Source organism: Doryrhamphus excisus, chromosome 13 (assembly GCF_030265055.1).
Source record: "Doryrhamphus excisus isolate RoL2022-K1 chromosome 13, RoL_Dexc_1.0, whole genome shotgun sequence".
NCBI lineage: Eukaryota > Metazoa > Chordata > Actinopteri > Syngnathiformes > Syngnathidae > Doryrhamphus > Doryrhamphus excisus.
In genome coordinates this window covers 15458185-15478824 of record NC_080478.1, presented here as the reverse complement: position 1 = coordinate 15478824, position 20640 = coordinate 15458185, and the positions used below count along the sequence as shown (strand labels likewise).

Here is a 20640-nt window from a genome sequence, read left to right as displayed (position 1 = left end):
CATCTACCGTATAGGTGTCGAAAGTATATTACATGGGAGTTTATCAGTGCTTGTGGCCAAAAATACTGTTGCTTATCGTCAGTGGATTCAACTAATCTTCAAACGGCTATTGCCTTCATGTCCAGCTGTATTTTAAAGACTCCTCAGGATTCAAGATAAATCCATGGCGCTCAGTCACAAATGCAAGAGAAAGTAATCATATCAGGAGTCTTTCATGGATTATGCCACTATGAATGTGATTTATAATCTCTCTCATTTGTGTGAACTACAATAATGTGCACTGGGCGTCTGGAAGAGATAATCTTATTAACCAGTTGGCTTTTGTTTTCTGCTGCCTCTCTTTTATTCCATGTAAAACATTTTGGTGCTAATTTGTAGCTGAGCATAATTGGGGTCTTACTTTAAAAAAAAAAAAAAAAGTCCCCCCTGTTTGGTAGAAGATTAGGAATTTCATCTTTGGGATTATGTATAGAGCACAGTGAAAGGGCCATGAAATTGTCTTGCATTCTATTATGTTTAAAGCCACTCAAGCTTATTAATGTGAAAAGGAAGTGAAAATTATTATTGAAGAAGACCATTGTCATATCACAAAACGTGTCAGATGGCAGCTATAGCAATAGATGGGATGGGATATGTGATTAGTACCGGTCCAATCAGCATGCTGCTGGGGTCGCACTCATCAAACCAATCAGCTAGACAAAGAAGAATTCTTGTTCAGTGAAATCTCTCCATTGATAGGAAAAGCTTGACATGACTCCAACCGCAAATCTGCCAAATGGTTTTATATTAAGTGTCTGAAAAGCAAGCAAACACAGCTCAGGACACCAGAATGCACAATGAGAGTTGGATAAAATAAAACAAAACAAAAAAACATGGAGGAATCCTCACTGATCATTGCTGGCTTTTCATGCTCTTCAGATGTCGAGAGATCAGAGCTTTAATCTTATTATGAAATCTGATCTCATAGTATCAAATCATTCCCCGGCTATGCTAAAAATGTCAAAGAAAACTGCAAAGAGAATAATCAGGTGTCAGTATTTCTGCCTAGTTTACCTAGGGGTCTAATAGGTGATCACACAGAAAAGGGGGCTTTTTCTCCACCATAATGGTGAGCAACTTTTGATTTTGTGTCAAAACATATTTAAAATTTTAGCAGTGCCATCATTCCTGTGGTGTGCCACTCTCTCAGTGGGGCTTGTCACAGGAGGCGTCAAGGCATGCCGCTCCAATACACGAGGCTCCTTTCATTTTTCTGTCTGACATGTTAAGTGTGATAGTACAAAGAGGTTCCATTTTAATTGTTTGGACAGATCACTCGTGGGAGAGGGGCTTTGATATTTGGTGTTGACAGAATAGGCACAGGCTTGCTGAGTTGCTTTGGTGTCGATCTTTCCAATCCTGGCACCGTAGCGTATGTACGGATACTGGCTTGTCTACCTCAGACAAAAGTCGGCTTTTGTCCAGTCTTCGTAAGTAACAGAAACGAGTCGGGCTGTCTTCGAACACACATTTTCATTTTCAGATTTCTCATTTGTCCATAATTGACTAATCGTCACGTTGTTTTCCTTTTTAAGAGCACTGCTAAGGGTGATCCCTACAAATAAACAGATCTCATTCTCATCAAAGAAAAAGGCTAAAACACTCAAATTAAGTGTGGCGGTTGCCTAGCTCAATAGCGTCGGTTTCCCTAGTCGTCCATTGATCCGATGATGATCGTGGTCCTCATGTGTCTGCCAATCCCTGGCAGACACGGGTGCAGTGGGGGCAACGAAACTGTCGGGGTTGGTCAGGATTTTTGGTTAACGCCTTTCTTCTTGCCTGTGCTGCAGTCGCGTCAGCTCCCCTCTTGTCCTCAAAGTTGTTGGGTCCACGCCAAAACAATGTGATAGGACACTAACAAGAACAAGTATATGTATTACGCTCTAACGATGGATCTGCGCGATCGATCGATAGCGCTGCGCCCGAGATGGATCCAGCGCACAAATCGATCGATTTCTACGCTCACGATGGATATAACTGCCTTGCGCTGGAGACCGATGCTTTGACACTGCGCTGACGATATAATGACAATCGTTGATCTGCTAATTGCATACAATGACAGGGTTAGGGGTTAGGGTTCACACTCCCCCCGCCGAGAACGGTAACAAAGTGAACTGCTTGAAAATCAACCAAAGATTTGAAATTTGCATGCATCAACTTCTTGTTGATTCTTGTAAGTAACAACGCTCAGCGCTGCCATCCGTTGGCATCTAAACAAACTATACACATCCATCCCGGGCGCAGGAATATACCATCGATCGTGAGCGCAGAAATCGATCTATTTGTGCGCTAACGATGGATTCCATCTCGGGCGCAGTGCTATCGATCGATTGCGCAGATCCATCGTTAGCGCGTAACATATGCACAACTACAAATTGACAACCAAATTATCTGTTAACATTTAGCCCACATTCCATTTTTTTGTTTATACACGGCTAGATTGTTGTGAATCTGGGCCTGCTGGTCTGGGGTGTTTTTTCCAGTTAATTTTGGGTCAATGGAAAAAAAATGTCTACCACTGCAGCATTTGTTGGCGTTAACAATTCTTTTTTCATTGTGATGCAATCTCTTGGAGTCCTCCTTGCCTTGTACACAAAGCCTTTCCATGGATGGTAACACTGTGTGCCGCTCAGTGCAAGCACTGCCGGCATGGCTATGATGTTTCACTCTCAATTCTTGCGGGCTGTAGCTCATCTTCCGTATATTTAGGCACAAAGGGAAAAGGTTCTGGATTGTCATTTTCCAAAAATAGTCGCAATCCTCGACTCTCACAAAGTATGCCAAATGTGCCATGATTTGTAGTAGCAAACGAACACGCGCTTGACACACTGCTGTTGTTGATAGAAATGGGGCTAGACTTGTATGAAAATAGGCTATACATAACAAAAACAAACATTCTATGTAAAAATGTACACTCTGCAGCAGCTGTGGGTGGTCAGGATCGTACAATCTTGATTGATCATATGACGTTTTCTTGTGATTGGACAGCGAGATTGATCGTTGGATCAGACTTCTCTGAATTGAATAGTTGACTGTTTATACGACAGCTCGAGAAATTGGATACACTTATATTGAACGGGACACGCTCCATTAGAGAAGGTTCGATTTGTACAACAAGTTGTATTCAAGTACAACAAATCAATTCCAGTGGTTAAGCTTAATCAATTCTGTACAGATTTATATTTTTGTCAGTTCACATCCATTGTCCATTTTCTGACATCAGTCAATCAATCAATCAATCACGGTGCACATGTAGACAGGCTTTGATATTTAAAAACATTAAATCAAATCAACTTTATTTGTATAGCACTTTTCCTGCAAAGACATGCAACACAAAGTGCTTTACAGAATTAAAAACAATTACCACAATTAAAAGGAAAAACAAATACTAAGAAAGCCACTCCCTCCCACCCTCCATACGAGACACACACACACACACACACCCACACACACACACAATCACACACAGTAGGGAGACATGGCATGGCACTGAGGATCAAGGAAACGCCACCTTTGGGGCCATCCACACTGGGAAGAGCTGCAGGCCGTGCCATCGGGGGACCAGCACCCGGGCCCCCAGACTCCAACAGACGGGCGGACCCCCACATTAAAGGGAGGAACCCCCAGCCGGCCGGGTCGAAGGGACCCAAGGATGGCACCCCCTCAGCAGACCCGACACAGCCCCAGTGTGGATGACCCCCGCCCCGAGGAAATACTGGAGTTAAAAGCTAAAAACTAAAAGCATAAAATAGGACTAAAAAGATAAAAACATAAGAAAGGTTTAAAAATATTAGTTAAAAGCCTGATTAAAAGTCTTTAATCTTTTTTTTTTAATATTAATACAAAGCAGCCTGGTATCTCTGCAGCTACCAGTCATAGATTCCACATAGTTTGTGGTTTACATAGCATTGTGGCTATTTATCCAGCCATTGATGTTTTAGTATGCCGCTTTTGTATGTATATGCTTTACATAAGATAAATACGCACAGGACTATACACGAAGCCTAGTGGAAAAATCACCTGTTGATGGGCCATAATATAATAAAATATTCCATTTGAATGGGCGGCTACTATAATGTCACACACGCCATTAATATTCTACCGCTGTTTGGCTCTCTGCTCTTAGGGAATTATTAGGTTGATGGAGGACGAGGCAATGACACAAGAAAACAGGACACCCCCCCCCCCCCCCCCCCCCTCTGCCTCACCTCCCTGCCTTCTTTTCATCGCCTCCCCTCTACCCTTCAACGGAACTGCTACAAATTACCCACTTTTCCCGTAATATTATCAGGGGTTATCGTTGGCCTCCATAATTAGAGTTTCTGTGTCGTTAGCCCCCATTAGGCTAACAATAGATCCTTGGAACAAGGACACTTTGAGCAAATAACATATTTGAGAACACTTGACTTTTTGTGAAGAGATAGTAAAAAAAACATGTGAGGCCATTACTGATCCAAACAGCCTTGACTGGACTCCATGAAAGGCATGGCGAGGTACTGGAGAAGCCGAATCATCTCCATGGCAAAAAAAACAAAAACAACACCTACTCGGGCAAAGATGCACAGGATGAAATGACAGAGACACAGTCACGCTCATCGTTTTGCTCAAATGGTGACAGTGTTTTCCATCTGTGCACCCATTTCCTTTTGACAGTGACACAAATAAAAATATCATCACACCCCGCAACCGCAGCCTAGTGGAGCTTGCATTTCAATCACAGAGTTAGATAGCTTGCTACCGGGATCCTTCTTAAGCTCCGCAGAGCGAGTGAGCACTGTGAATACTGTGCCCAAGCCCTGTTTGATCTCCGTCATCATCCCTCTAAGACATCATTGTGTAACACTGTACAAGCGGACTGCTTCATGGTGCGGAGGAAATATCAAGGAAGTTATTCATAAATATTAGATTAGATCAAAACAGCCCGTTGCCTCTCAGACTCTGAGCTCCTGGGTCAATCCATCCTCATCCCTTTGATTTTTAGGTTTCCCCTCAGAGTAGGGAGGATTGGGTGCACATTGAAATTGAAGCCAGGAGCTGAGAAAATGAGGAAAAGCAGCAGAAAAAAAAAAAAAACTTGCTCAGTCTCATTTCTTCACTGATAAGTTGTTAATAAAGCACACATGTAGAGATTTGTTTCATTTCTGATCAACGCTTTCCATTATTCATAATTGTCTTGTTTTGATTAGTGCCCCGAACACACACAGTACACCAAACCTGCAGAGATTAATAGGCACCCCCCCCCCCCCCCCCAAACTCTTCCTCTCTCCTCCGGAACTGACACAAATTGGTGAAATATCACTTTGATCATGGCTCCTGAACAACAAACAAAACAAAAACCTAATTAGCCTAATTCAAAATCATTCCAAATGCCTTTGTTTGTTATGAAAGCCTTCACTTTCAGTGCCTTTTGTTAAAGATAAAACTTTGTTGGACTAACAGTCGTTGTTCTACATATTTTTTTGTGTGCAGTCCTCCCTCGCCACTTTGTGGTTTGAATTCCGCGGCTTTACTCTATCACAGTTGTTCTGTTTTGAAATTAATAAATTATTGTTGTCTTGTGGTTGAGTACGGCTTATTTGTCGGCAAATATGCATTTTTAATCCATCATAAAAATGGCATTCAAAAGCATTCAGAAGGAGTGACATGTAGCGGAATATCTTGGGGAGTGACGTGTGTGACGTCAGCTAGCTAGAGTCAGTGTGATGACTTTTTCGCTAAATCCAAACTCTCTTGGCGCAATAATCTCTAATAAAAATCCCGAATAAAAACAGGGGCTACTATTACAGCTGTAACCCATGGCAAGATGAATGTGAGTGAGTGTTATAATGTTAAAAACATATTTAGAGGGTTGTAAACAGATTTTCTATCCTCCAACTATGAAATATTTGATTTATACTTCACCAAAATACTACATCTATAAACCTCCTCTTTGGTCTTCCTCTACGCATCCTACCTGGTAGCTCTAAACGCAGCATCCTTCTACCGATGTAGTCACAATTTCTCCTCTGGATATGTCCGAACCAACTCAGTCTAGCCTTGGGGATAAAGGGCCTCTAACATGTAAAGACCCTGTGATGTACTCGTTCCTGATCCTATCCATCCTGGTCACTCCCAATGAGAACTTCAGCATCCTCATCTCTGCTACCCCCAGTTCTTTTCATCAGTGGCACTGTCTCTAAGCCAAACAACATGTGTGAGGGCTGTTTTTTTCAAGCTAGGGATGCTAGGGATGGGTCCACGAGGAAGATTTTTAGCTCATGACATCATGACTGCAAGACTGGCCCTACTGGTCAGCATCCTGGATGTTGGGAACCCCCGTTTTAAATAATCATGTGGTGGTCTTTTTTCATACATTTTCTTCTACATATTTAACAGCTTGATCATTTTTTTTAATCAAGTTTTACATTTCAATGGGCGGCACGGTGGTCTCATGGTTAGCGCGCAGACCTCACAGCTAGGAGACCAGGGTTCAATTCCACCCTCTGCCATCTCTGTGTGGAGTTTGCATGTTCTCCCCGTGCATGCGTGGGTTTTCTCCGGGTACTCCGGTTTCCTCCCACATTCCAAAAACTAGGTTAATTGGACCTCAATTTGTATGAATGTGAGTGTGAATGGTTGTTTGTCTATATGTGCCCTGTGATTGGCTGGCGACCAGTCCAGGGTGTACCCCGCCTCTCGCCCAAAGACAGCTGGGATAGGCTCCAGCACCCCCGCGACCCTTGTGAGGAAAAAAGCGGTAGAAAATGAATGAATGACTATAGTCAATCACATTAGAAGGCCTCTATACATCAAGTCAGCAACATGTCCACTGTGAAATGTGAAAAATGTATCCTTAATCTCTTCCTGCTCGAGGCAGTGATGTGCTGTAAAAGTCGACACCCCTCTTCAGCACCAGCGTTCCAATGGTACAGTATTTTTATTATTTTTTTGTATAGCTCTGAAGCCACGTAGCATTTGAAGATTTCACTTACCCGCGAGCAGCCTACCTTCCGATGCTAGCGGATTAGCTCGCATCGGCGCACTAACATATGCAATGACTGCTGGCGAGCTCTTCCCCATTAGGTTGGCACATCAAAGGCACTGGAAGAAGTTCTTCACAGGCAGTTAAAAGTGGGCTCAGTGTGGATCTTGTAAATACCATCTTTTGAGTCGGAGCCTCTCGGGGGACACTTCACACACTCCTCCAGCCAGGAGAAGGGGGGTGGGGGGGGAGCAGTGACAGGCATCAGGAGGGGAGGAGGGAGTAGAGGTGTGTGAAAAAAAAAATATATATATATATATATATATGAAGGGGGGTTTTGAGAGACCGGTCCCCTGTCACCATCAGGATAGGATCTGCGGATGAAGAAAATCACTCTCCTCTACTTTTCTCTCCATCTCTATCTTCCTCTCATCCTCTTTCTCCTCTTCATACTTCACATGGTAGCTGACAGTGAAAGTAGAGCATCTCTTCGTGCTGTTTCATTTGAGTCATGTTTTTCATAACACATAAATAGAGCATGCTGCAACTTGGGAATTCTGTGATTCTATATTTTAGTATACAGGCAGACACAATAGAAGCCATTCTTCTGAAGTGTTTAAAAAAAAAAACATTTTATCCATCACAGCTGTTTTTAAGGCTCTGGTGAGGCCCTCAACTCTGCAAGGAGTAGACAGGAATGAGAGATGTTTTGTTTTGCACATAGCGTTTGCTCCTAGGCCCATTGTTGCTGGATTTTGCAGACTGATCAATGCAAATGTTGTTATTTACCCAAGCCTGAAATGAAAAGACGATGGATCAATTTGATATCCTTCCATAGGGCGTATTCTCGGCGTCTGGCTTGCTTTTTTTGGCCCTCCCAAGCCACTTTCTTCAACATCGCTAATGCAAATGATGCCGCCAGGATCTCTCCCTCATGAACACAACCCACAACAATATGTGCATTCTCTCCATGTCTTTTACTTCTTAGCAGACATACCCACAGTGCAACGCCCGGGCTGTCTGAACTGTGTTTGTGCATGTGTGTGTGTTGGGCTGACCCACTTTCTGTGCTGTCTGCTGTGCTGTTCTGTGCTCCGCTGCTAGGGGGAGATCCCTGCAGACCCCCCCCCCCCCCCCCCCCCCCCCCCCCCCCCCCAGCACACACTCCATCCCTTCTCCTGACAGACACTCACCCTGGCATGTTATCCCCCCGTGGATCGCAGACCTCTGCCTCTCTGCCAGTGTGTTTCACATGTACCTTGATGCGGATGCACCAATGCATGAGGCCGAACAGCATCCTCCAATGAGAACACGCTCACTCCTACACATATTCACAGCACATTTCCATCCAGCCTTCTCCGGCTCCTCCTCCTCCTCCTTCTTTTCTCCATGTTTGTCTGGGGTTATTGTTTCAATCTTGCTGCATCAGGGGGCCCCTGAAGGTTATAAATTAAACATAAATGCAAATGCGCTGAGCCATTGCCGCCCTCCATCTCCCTCCTCCTGCACATACACACTCGTCATTCAAACAGATCAGTGTGTCTGCGAATTAATAGGAGAACAGTGGGCTTTTTTTAATGAGCGGGTGAGGGAAATTAGAGTTGCAAAGCCACAGCGCGGCACACGCCGTACTGCAGCCGAGGCAACGGCTTGAAAAGCCATCATAGAATATGCTAATGCCCCCGGTCCTCTTGCTGTCAGCCTTATAGTGTTGCTCTAGATGAGATCAGAGCTGAGGCTTTGATCTGCCACTCTGACTGGAGCCAGAATCGGCATGTGTACAAAGCACAGAGAGCAGGAAGTGTGTGTGTGTGTGTGTGTGTGTGTGTACGCGTAGATGAGGCTTGTTCTAATCACAAAAGGTGCATGCAACCAGCCACGGATCTAGAGTTTGACACCTTATGCATCACTATGCTCCATCGTTTAGTTTTGTCTGTACTGTCACACACACTAACATACAAAAAGAATAACCATGTTTTGGGGGTGTCCTATGTATAAATAGCCATCTGGTCCTGTTGATGCTATTATACACAGAACATAGTGAATGGTGAGGACCATGGAGACTTTGTTGTTGGACCATAACCATGTTATGGCTTTTATTTTCTGCCATATGGACACATAAAGGCGAGTGGCTGATGCATTTTCCCAGGGATACCACTTGCTTTTATTTGACTCCAGTGAATGAGCTTCCATTTGGACCATTGAATATTTTTTTTTTAGTTAATGTAGTGGTACAGTCACAAATGTGTTTTTAGAAGTAGTTTTTACTTGGGATTTTAGCCTTTTTGATGAGCGGAAACAGTGGAACCTCTACTTTTGGCCTTCAAATCGCCTGAAAAGTTGTAACATGGAAGGAAACTGTTGTGGAAAACTTGGAGGTCAAATCATTGTTCTGTGTGACTGCAGCAAATCTTGCTAAACATCAGCAGCTCTCATGAGACTTCTGGTCACTGAACATCTGTTCTTCTTTTTAAATTATTAATGTCAACACCTTGTCACTTCAGCTTTATACTGAGCAGCCAGGACAGAGACAATTTTATATATGCACCACTTTTATCATCACAATAATGTTCCCTTTCCTGTGCTATGGTGAACGTCACACTTGTTCCTCTTTGCCGTCACTGTCACCCTTATGAGGTGTCCTTCCTTTGTTTTTATGCTATCACTGAACGATACCAATGCAAAGATGATACAATAACCATAGAACAGAAATAGACAATGTAACTTATTACGTGCATCTGTCCTGCTACTAAGCAACAAGTTGCATTTGTATGTTCAGTGTTGGCACACCGCCTAGACACTCACGGTAATCCTCCATCTGCATGCCCATCACCCAAGTTTCATATGATTTGGTTTTCTTCAAAATGTTTGTCTTAGTTTCCATACACTGTCTTGGTTTGCACAGAACAAACTAGTCCATATCCCCTCTACTAGCACTAACATAGCACCCCTATGTGTGGCTGATGCACTTATTGAGTGCGGCTGCTAAATAACCCACCATGGGGCCAATGAAAGTCGCAAGTGCCAATTTGAAAGAGAGAAACACTATTGAATTTGACCTCTCTGTGCATCAAGTTCTGTTTAATTTTCTTTGTAATTGCTTTTCATTGTTTGACACATTTAAACTATAATTATGGTCTGTAAAGTGTATTTTTGGTAATATTTTAGGGTATGTGTAATTGATTAATTGGATTTGCATTATTTCCTATGGGAGATTTTGCCTCAGTTTTTGTACGTTTCGGGTTTTGACGGACCTTTAAAAAACGAATTACAGTAATGACAAAAACTGAGGTTCCAGTGTATTCTTTCATTCATTTTCTCCCGCTTATCCTCACAAGTGTTGCGGATGATGCTGGAGCATATCCCAGCTATCTTTGGGCGAGAGGCGGGGTACACCCTGGACTGGTTGCCAGCCAATCACAGGGCACATATAGACAAACAACCATTCACACTCACATTCATACCTATGGACAATTTGGAGTCGCCAATTAACCTAGCATGTTTTTGGAATGTAGGAGGAAACCGGAGTGCCCGGAGAAAACCCACACATGCACGGGGAGAACATGCAAACTCCACACAGAGATGGCCGAGGGTGGGATTGAACTCGGGTCTCCCAGCTGGGTTCCACTGTATATAACACAATTAGGTTGTTAGGTTTTTTGTATATAACACATATATATTTACACTTGACAAAATTGAGGTCAACTGAATTAAGCAAGCATCCTTCTCTTTTATTCTGTGTCGTTGAATTATATGGTGGCTAATTAATTTTTCCACTTCTAAGCTAAGAATATAAAAATCTTAGTTAAAAAAATTTAGTTAAAATGATGGCATTAGTTTGACTTTGGGATGAATTGATTCTATTCAATTGAATGTTTATTGGTAAAAAAAGGGAAAAATATTAACAAATCAGTGGTAGATTTGGTTCAGATTGTACAGCAATGTTCTTTAAACGTTAATGCAGTATATACGTATGTTGCTGTTATTTTATGAAGCTCTGACTTGTACTGACAACAGATATCCAGCAGGGGTCTTCCCATTGTCATGGACATAGAATAGCTCCATAGAGCACAGCACATGATACAGAGTGAATTGCATCCTCTGGTTTTGTCAGCCAATGCAGCTGAAAACATAATTCTCACCATCACTATAATAATCATAAACTTCACACCGGTATCAACATCATCATAACATTTGTCCTTAGCACTAGAAGGAGCAGCAGCATCCACAGTTGTGTCATTACCAGGGCCATCCTCAGCACCACTCATCCCCAAATCCTTCCCCCATCCTCCCTTCTCCCCCTTTCATCCGCAGCTCCCTCTGTTGATCAAATGCATCTGATCTCATCAAAGCAGAGCCTTTGCTTATTCAAGTCCCAGCAGACAGTCGGCGTCTTTGCTAAGCAGTATTTTACATTCATGTTTGAATACCACTGATGGGTTACAGCGTATCTTGTAGACTTTGGTTTTTGTGTGGTCCGAGCCCAAAGCCTGGGGTTGATTTATTTTATTTCATCCTTTCTCCCTTTTAAAAAAAAATGTCATTATCAGTTCAGACAAGTTGCTGTCAGATAAATTAAGTTTCTTTAATATGTGTAGTTTGAACTGAATACTACTTTTTGTGCATTAATTCAAAGATCTATTACTCTGCAATCCCTGCAATCACAAGGTGATTGTGGTTCTTTGGAAGGACAATATTGCTACATAACATTACAGCTTCCATATAAAAGCTTGTAACACTCTTACTCTTTTTCCAAAGGCAACATTATTGCAAACAGCATGCAGTTGCGTGTCCGACTCCTGTCAGAGCTGCAGAGAACTGGCTTGAGAGTCTAGGGACGGAGTTGACGGTAGGAGGGAAAACCAGATCTGGATAATACAGTGGCTGATGGGGCAAACGCTCAACGACGTCCAAACACAGAAATGATCCAAAACCAAAAGCACACAACCACAATACAACAAAGGCAATGAGCTTCAGTCACACAATGGCTACAAAATCAAAAACAAATCCAAAAGTTAAAAAGCTTTAAATGCCAAAAACAGATACAGTCCCTCCCCCAAAAAAACACGTATGAGAGAAATGCTGCAGCAAGCAAACATTTGGTTAGGGCTGCAACTAATGGTTACTTTCTTTGACAATTAATCTGAAACTTGTTGTTTCAATTATTCAAGTAATAGACTCTAGTAGACTCTAATAGAATTCAAGTGTAGACTCTTAAACATCAGACCACATCAAACTATGTAATTAATTTATTTTTTTTATTAAATAAGACATCCAACTCCCAAGTCATGTTGCTAGCTTGTATGTTAAAAGTTGAAATACTTAGAAAGCAACTGGCGGGCCGGTTTCAAACGCTTGGTGAGCTGCATGTGGCCCCCGGGCCGTAGTTTGCCCACCCCTGCTCTAGATGGACTATATTTCAATATGAACCAAATGACAATCACTGCTTTTCAAAGTCAAAACGGATGTGTTTGAATGGCTAATGATTACTCAAATACCAAAATAGTTGTGGATTAATTGAGGAATCGATTAATCACTGATTAATCAGTTAATTGTTACGGCTCAATGCTTGGTATCTTAGTAACGCTGAAGTGGCTGGCCCAATGGGCGTCATCGGTAGACGCTAAGATAACTGTGGCCTCCAGGGGGCGCCAAAATCGTCTCTGTTTTTCAATTCAACTTTAATATAATTGTATTATAAACCACATCCCACGTAACACACACACTTGTAAACTCGTGATAGATGAATTGTCAAAGTTAAGATAGTTTAGTTGACCTCGTTTATGCTAAATGAATCAAGCACACTTGGACATGTGCATCAGGAACATGGATCGGGACTCCACTCCGTATTTTGCATGTGAGGCGTGCTGGAGCCCTGGAGGTGAATAAGCTGGTGGAGCCCGCTCTCTCTCTCATCCAATGCTGGGCCACAAGGGCTCGGAGAGACGCGGCTACACATCACCAAGACCCGGGATGGAGGAGAGAGGCGGAGGGGGGAAGGAAAAAGTTTAAACCTGGCAAGAACCAACTTTCACCATGACGCCTCATTGACGCGCAGCCTCACCACCGTCACAACGACAAGAGCAGCAGTGCTAGATTAAAGCTTGTGAAAATATTCTTCACCTTTTTTTTTTTTTGCTTTTCCTTCTTCGCTGTCTCTGCGCGCAAGGCTGGCGGGGGCTTGCTGTCCCCGCGCGCTGAGATGTTGGCGTGATCATGGCCGCGCAAGTGGCATCGGCTCCCGCCAGAACTAACAACAAAAATAAGAAATTATCCAGCACCTTGGGCACGGAGCTCAATTCTGGGAAATCCGGAGGAGGAGCAGGGAACATACAGATGCTGGGCGCGGGAGATGGGACCTTAAATAACGTAGACCATCACCGCCGAACGGAGCCCAGCATGGTGCGTTCAACTTCTACGGGTCACAACAAGGATGGGAATAACCTGACATCGTCTAATTCCAACACGCCCTCAATGGAAACGGCACTGATCACAAACCATAAGCTGAAATGTGTTGGGAGCGGTGGAGACCCCCCTCAGTCCCAGACACCGCAGCCGCAATTCGGCCAATTTGCGCCGCATCCGCAGCGTCAGATCCACAACAACAACAACGGCCAGGGACCCCGAGGTGGGGTGGAGCACCACAGCGGTAAAGAGAACCTGCTGGGGGGTCAGGGGGAATCACAGCAGCAGCAGCAGGTGCAAGGTAAAGGTGAGGGACACCTTAAATCCACAGAGGGGGTGATGTCCGCAAGGTATGAGCACTCTAACTTGGGGCCAACTAGCAACAACTCAGAGTTCAACAACTATTACACTGCAAGGTCTTACGAGCAACATGGCGGACAGCCGCAGCAAGGCATGGGGGTACCATCGGCACAGAACAGCATGGACAACTCTCATGAAGCAGGCTACCAGAACAGCCAGTACAATCAGTACCCTCCCTATAACAGGACGGGGTACGGCGGCGGGGCCTACGGCATGATGGCCCCCTCTGGGTGCCGGCAACCCGGGAGCATAATGATGAGCAGCAACTCCTCAGCAAGCCACAGCAAGTCCACGCTGGGGGCCTCTTCTAGTGGTTTCCAAAGATTCCCAGGGCCGGCTCAACAACAGCATCCCTCGGGGGCCACCCCGACCCTCAACCAGCTGCTCACATCCCCCAGCCCCATGATGCGAGGCTACAGCGGGGCCTACCAAGACTACAGTGGATCCTCCACGCAACAGGGCCTGGGGAAAGATGTGGGGCCACAGTATGGAGCCACCTCAGCTCACGGATGGGGAGGGCAGCCTAGGACCCATCCGCATTCATTGAGTCCGAGCAGTGGGGGGCAAGGCCTCGGGAGAAGTCAGGTAAGGGATGTGGATATTGTGTTGTTGGTTACTAATATATTATACAATACATAATACTATCATGACGATGTATTATTTTCTGTGCCTTGTAGTATTCAATCACAAACAAGACTTACATGACAATGTTAGCTACACAATAAAAGGAGTATCTGTCCTCATCCTACAGTTAATATATTTTTATAGTAGAAATACAACATATTGGACACATTGCTGGACTCTATTTGGAGGGCTTGTTGTGTTTGAGGCACTCATCAAGCAGAGTAAAACACCTCCATCAAATATTAATTAATTCCCATAATATCGCTCATGATTAAATAGTCACATTGGCGTTACTCTGAGAAGAAAATTCCAACAGACGTCTTCCATCATTCATATTAAGCTACAAAATTTGACTTTTGAAGCCCTGAAGGATTTGTGACACTACTCCATGTACACAAACAGGACAAATGCATGGATCAATCTAAGGTCTAAATAGTGACGATCTTATGCAGGATTATCATTCTTTTTATTATATGTGATAACATAAACTATGAACACCTTATTTAATTCTGGGCAACATTTTGACAAAATAAGCCCTTTTAAAGTTATTTTTGTGATATGACTGATGCCGTCTTCCAGGAAAAAAAAAATAAAAATCACATTCAACAATTTTAAACAACAACCCCTTCAAGCCAGTGTCTATTCTTGGCTTCAGCGGGCAGTCGGATGCCTTGCTTTGGGGCACATCAGTGGAAACAGTTGTGGGAGGGGAGTGAGTGTGTTACTAAATAAGTATCCCCCCCTCCCCTCCCCCGTTCTGGGCAATAGCTGTCAATGTTCTCTGCTTCTGTCCCTTAACCTCTCACTCTTTGGGGAGCACGGTGTTGAACCAGTGCTAGTGTACTGTAGCAGAAGTGTACTGCATAATATTTTCTTTCCCCCCAGTGAGACTTTTTTTTATGTGATGTATTTGATGCACTAAATTATGCGCCCCACTTGATGTCACATCTGTTCAACTGGAGGGCAAAAGGGTTAAATGCAGCATAGACAAAAAATATTAATATGCTACATTGTTGTATTGGATGCTGGAGGGGGGGTGGCTTATTAAAGCAACCTGTGACAGTAAATGATAATATTTAAGTGACTACAATCAGAGTTGTTAGCTCAGTTAATACATAACGAACCTCAGACAGTGTCAGTCTGTTCTTTGTTGAGTTGTGTTGTTCTGATTTTGTAAATGCATATTATTCCACCCAGCCGGCCCCCTTAAACAAATCTAGCCTTTTCTGTCTGGACCAACATTTCAGCAGCATATTCACACCACAAAAGCCGTATGTTTAATTCATATTTGGAGCGCCAACACTGTTCTTCTGTGCGCTGACAGGCAGTGTGAGAAAAGCGAGCGGTGTGTTGTGCATAATAGTGCATCCAAATTGGCCCAGTGATTCGACTGCGCTTCACTTCAGAGTGCGTTTGGTTGGAGCACGCCTCTGTCACCTGTTGGCACACTTTCCCCCTCTTTCAAATTTAATTTCCCCCCTCACTGCCTCTCTTCAGGAGTGAGCAGTGAGCGAATCCACCGCACCTCATTTACACTTGTACACCCCTCTATACACACACACACACTTACACATTCACCCGTATGACTTGTCTGGACAATCACCAAAATGAAGGCAGGACCTTAAACCCTGGTTGTTGTCTGTGCGCTCTCATCAAAAGTATACGGCCGTCCCTCGCCACTTCACACTTTAAAAAAAAGTTAAAAAAATGATTAGTCAAAACATGCACATTTACACAAATTGTACATTTTAAAGCATAAAAATAGCTAAAATAATATTGCAGAATCCATCCATCCGTCGTGGGTATGCTGGAGCCTATCCCAGCTGTCTTTAGCTGAGAGGCGGGGTACTGGTCTCCAGCCAATCACAGCGCACATATAGACAAACAACCATTCACACTCACATTCATACCTATGGACAATTTGGAGTCGCCAATTAACCTAGCATGTTTTTGGAATGTGGGAGGAAACCGGAGTACGCGGAGAAAACCCATATAACATGCAAACTCCACACAGATGCCCAAGCGGAGATTTGGACCCAGGTCTCCTGACTGTGTAGCCGACATGCTAACCACCAGATCCATGGATGTATATTAATAATGTATCATATCATATTGGTATATTTCCAGATAAAATTAAAAATAACTCAAACTGTACCGATTTTCAAAACTGGAGATCTTTTCAAATCTGGCAGGTCAAAGCGAAGAGAGCGAGGTCATTAGCAGCATTCTATTTATTAATAGAAATGCATGATTTTGTCTTTTTCAAACCGATACTGATAACTTCCTGCTTTTCAAGACCAAAACTGATAACTTTTTATGTCTATTATTTTTTATTATTTGTGCACAAAAATGACTCAAGAGAAGTTGGATTCAACAAACTGCACATGTAGAGGTTTATTATGACTGGTATTAATAAACCATAAAAAAAAGTACCATTCATGGCTCTGAGGGGTTTACGAGCCAACAAAATCTGATATCTTCAACAATTATAACAGGCTGGTCATCCAGTGCCATTATTTTTATGATGAAACCACAGATGGCTCTAGCCCTCTGGCAATTGTTTTTACACCTTTCAAACGACACGGTGGTAGGAACAAGCTCTGGGCTTCGTGTGTTGTAGTGATGCTTTCAGGTGGTTTAATAATGCTGTATGTTTTTATTTTTTTTGTCCCACACAATCGTCGCCATGTTTGTTTACAAGTGAGCTCAGGGCAAGTTACGTCATGCCGTTTGCAGCCCATCACAGAATAGTAGCACTTCATTTGCTCACGGTACAGCACATTATGGGTAATCTCAGGATAAAAATCCACTATATACTGCATTCTCATCAATTATGTTAAAATCTTGAATTGATGCAAATAGTCGGTGCTGCATTACTCTCTGTGCCGTGTGTACTTTTGGTCGTAGTACAAGCACAGCTGTGCAGTCCTAATGATTTATTAAAGTTTATATCATAAATTACATAGTGTTTTCCATGTCATCCTACATGTGTAACAAGGATGTGTCTGTTATCCACTAATCTGAACAGACACACGACACATCGAGAACAATAACAGTAATTAGTGGATAATAATGAGGACTGACTACATTAGAAACGGTGGCGTTTCTCACACACTTCATTGTAGCAGCAAGTCATGTGACGTGTGACTTGGTTAAAAATACAAAAAAAAGCATATATATATATATACAGTTTCCACCAATTTCCACTATTGTGTTTCATGTGTTGCCTTTGTTAGTTTGTATTCTTAGTACATATCAAAGGGAAGCACATTCCCATCCTCGGTCATGCAGCGCTTACCTTGAAATGATCCCTACTCGCTCTGCTTTTCACTGCATACTGTTTACATTTCTCTCTTATGAATTATTAGTGTGATACGAACAAAGACTTTATAATGGGAGCAATGCATCAATGTCACATTGTATTATGCACCTATCGCAGGGAGCCTTGTGCATAGTGATGGGCCTGACTGTGGCTACTGGAATGGAATTCATGCAGCATGTTGTGCAGTGGACAGAGCAAGATAGTGTGTGTGTGTGTGTGTGTGTTTGTGTTCCAGTCTTTCTCCTTTATCCTGAGACCTGATGCACCTTTGTCAGCACTAAGCAGTCCGCCCTCAATCCCGCCCCTCTCTCGTCATCTTTTTCCTCAGCCATCCGGCCTTGAACAACCCCCCTCACCCCCCCCCCCCCCCACCCCCGTCAATCATTTGTTGATGTTGTTTTGTGTGTTGGCCAGCCAGCACCGTGCTGATTAGCAACACCAGAGTGAATTTTTAATTTGCTCTGTTCTCTCCGATAAGGGACCTGCTCAGCGGTTTTCATCCTCCCTGGATGAAAACACACGGCTTGCTTAGGTAATTGGCAAGCTGAGTTATTCCTTGGTTGTATACAATTTCCACAGAATACGAATTCTCAGTTTTTAATCGTTCAAATTAAAAAAAAAAAAGTGTACCATAGCAACAACTGCATGACTCGTTTTGTGCTCGTTTATGGTGACGTTGGCTACGTTCACACTGCAGCGTAATGATGCCCAGTTTGGCTTTTTTCATCAACTCCAATCTTTTTATGTCGTTGTTCGCATTATCAAAAAAAAATGTGACTAGTATTTGTGTAAATTATGACATGAATGCTACCAAACATAAAAACTCACACTCACGGAAGTCAATTTCCTACTGCATTTGTGGCAATTTCAATGAACATTTAGCCAAATTATTTCACATAGGAGAGTAAGACGGAAGAGTTTTGGCAATGGCAGTTTGTGGAGAAGTCAAAAGCAACATAAATCACCCTCCTTTTTGGTACTGAAACTGGGTTCTATGATTGCACCGATAACAACTGTAATGGTAGCAATCAGAGCAAAAAACGAAGTGAATATCGGTGCCTCATTTTGGTGCTAATTGAATGTAAACTCAGCCACACAACAAATGCTTGAAGGTGATACGTGCCTGTATGTACAAGGAATCGCGGAACTTGCCAATAAAAACAGAATATACTGTTATTGACGGAATTTGAATGAAATGCTGTCATCATGAGGAGAAGGAATGTTGTGTGGGGAGTTATTTCCCCGGCGGACCGCTCAAACATAGCGGAATTTCATCACTAACTTAGTCCCCTCCCGAACTAGACATGCTGAAATTCCGGCGAAAGTTGACGGAAAAACTCTTCTAGCGGTGCATGGATCGAAGCTAGCTGGGTTAGCTTAGTTTAGCAGAGTTGCTATTGCAGTTGCATGTGTGTTTTCACTGAGTTGTTTTTTTTTTTTTTACTGTTTTTAATGCAGTGCTTCTCAATTATTTTCTGGATTTTTGCTGGATATTTTTTATTTTTCTTCAGAATTTTTTTGCAAGGCAGGTGCGCCGCGCCTGCGCCTGGTCAACGAAATTAGAGCCCATTTACTGACAACCATTTTCAGACATAAGAGTTCCATACTGCCAAAGTTTTTGGGCATTTTTGCTGAACTTTAAAGACTCATAGAATATTGAGTTTTTGGATTACACAAACATTGAAACTATGTGAAGAAACTTCTTTCACGTTTCTAGCCTTTTTGGGTTTTTATAAATTGGCAGTAGAACATAGGGTGGTTTCAGGGAAAACACTTGATTTTGACCGAAAACCAGAGAAAATTAGCTTTTTCTGCATCGAAGCAAATTCAAGCAGAACGGTGACTTATGTCCATATTTTTTGTTTTAGTGACACCTCAAAGATGTGTGTATGTGTGAACTGTTTATAGACGAACAACAACAACGTTTTCCTCTATCCTTAGCGATCGCTACTGAGCTGCCTATACGTTTGTCTCTGTTGGATTTCCTCATGTATGTCACAGTTTGTTGACGTAGAAATGTGCAGATGCTGACATCCTATTAGAATAGTTTGCCAGGCTACATCCATTTCGGAATTGCTGGCCAAAATTGGCCAGTGATGTATTGCATCAATAAGTGTAAGGATTTCTGTATTTTTCTTAATGGACATTTTATTCAGTAACCCCAAAAGCGTAGACTCTATGCTGGTAAAATAAGTGTAGAAGTTTAAAAAAACAACAACACATAGGCCAGTGCACTCAGTTCCATCACATTTGGCTGCAACGCTATGCAACGCACAACAACCTTCATTATCACCCAATCACAGTCACAGCTTCTTAGTATTGCATCCTTGTATTTAAATCCCCAGTCATGATTCCCATATTAAAGAGAGCACTCTATACTGTTTATGCCCAAATAGTTTTTACATATATTTTAAGACGTGTTACCTAGAACTTATGTTCCATAGTTTTCCAATTTGCATACGCAGACCAGAGGGGAGGCTCAGCTGCCGGAGAGAAAGACTCCAGCAAGGCCACAGATGTAAGAATGTAGGCGATATTTGAAGTGAGTCACACGGAGCGTTGCTGACTTCTGAGAAATGTTCCACGCTCAGTTTAGACCGAGCGAGGGAATCAGTAACAGAACTCTGGCAAATGTCAACTTAGTTAAAATCTTCTCCCCTCACTGGAGCTTATTGGGTTCCAACCTGTGAACAATGAGAAGCCGGAGGGGGGGGGGGGGGGGGTTGTTGGTCTCCTTCACACTACAGTAATTTAATTGGCTTCTTTCCCTTTAGTGGAGCACACGTGTGTCAGTGCTACGGTGGCGCCCCCCGACTCGCTGCCACCCTGACCTTCACATATGCTAATTAGCCATGTGGAGAGGCTGAGTGGAAGGACCCCCCTCCCCCCCATCCCAGAGGAGGAGTGATATTTCTTTCTTGTCCTCCCA

The 20640-nt window shown here is 43.1% G+C and overlaps 1 protein-coding gene across 9 annotated transcripts in view; it reads left to right on the top strand.

Annotated features, from left to right (window-relative positions):
- arid1b (AT-rich interactive domain 1B) overlaps positions 1–20640 on the top strand; it is a 214300-nt gene that overhangs the window by 23950 nt on the left and 169710 nt on the right. For 2 of the 9 annotated variants that reach the window (XM_058089848.1, XM_058089845.1), the window contains exon 1: positions 12727–14350. The exons of 6 other annotated variants lie outside the window; for them this stretch is intronic. In XM_058089848.1, the coding sequence (XP_057945831.1) occupies positions 13217–14350 (1134 nt within the window). In that variant the 5' untranslated portion in view covers positions 12727–13216. Of the gene's footprint in view, positions 1–12725; positions 14351–20640 lie in introns of those variants that run through there. One more of the 9 variants, XM_058089846.1, reaches the window with a different exon arrangement.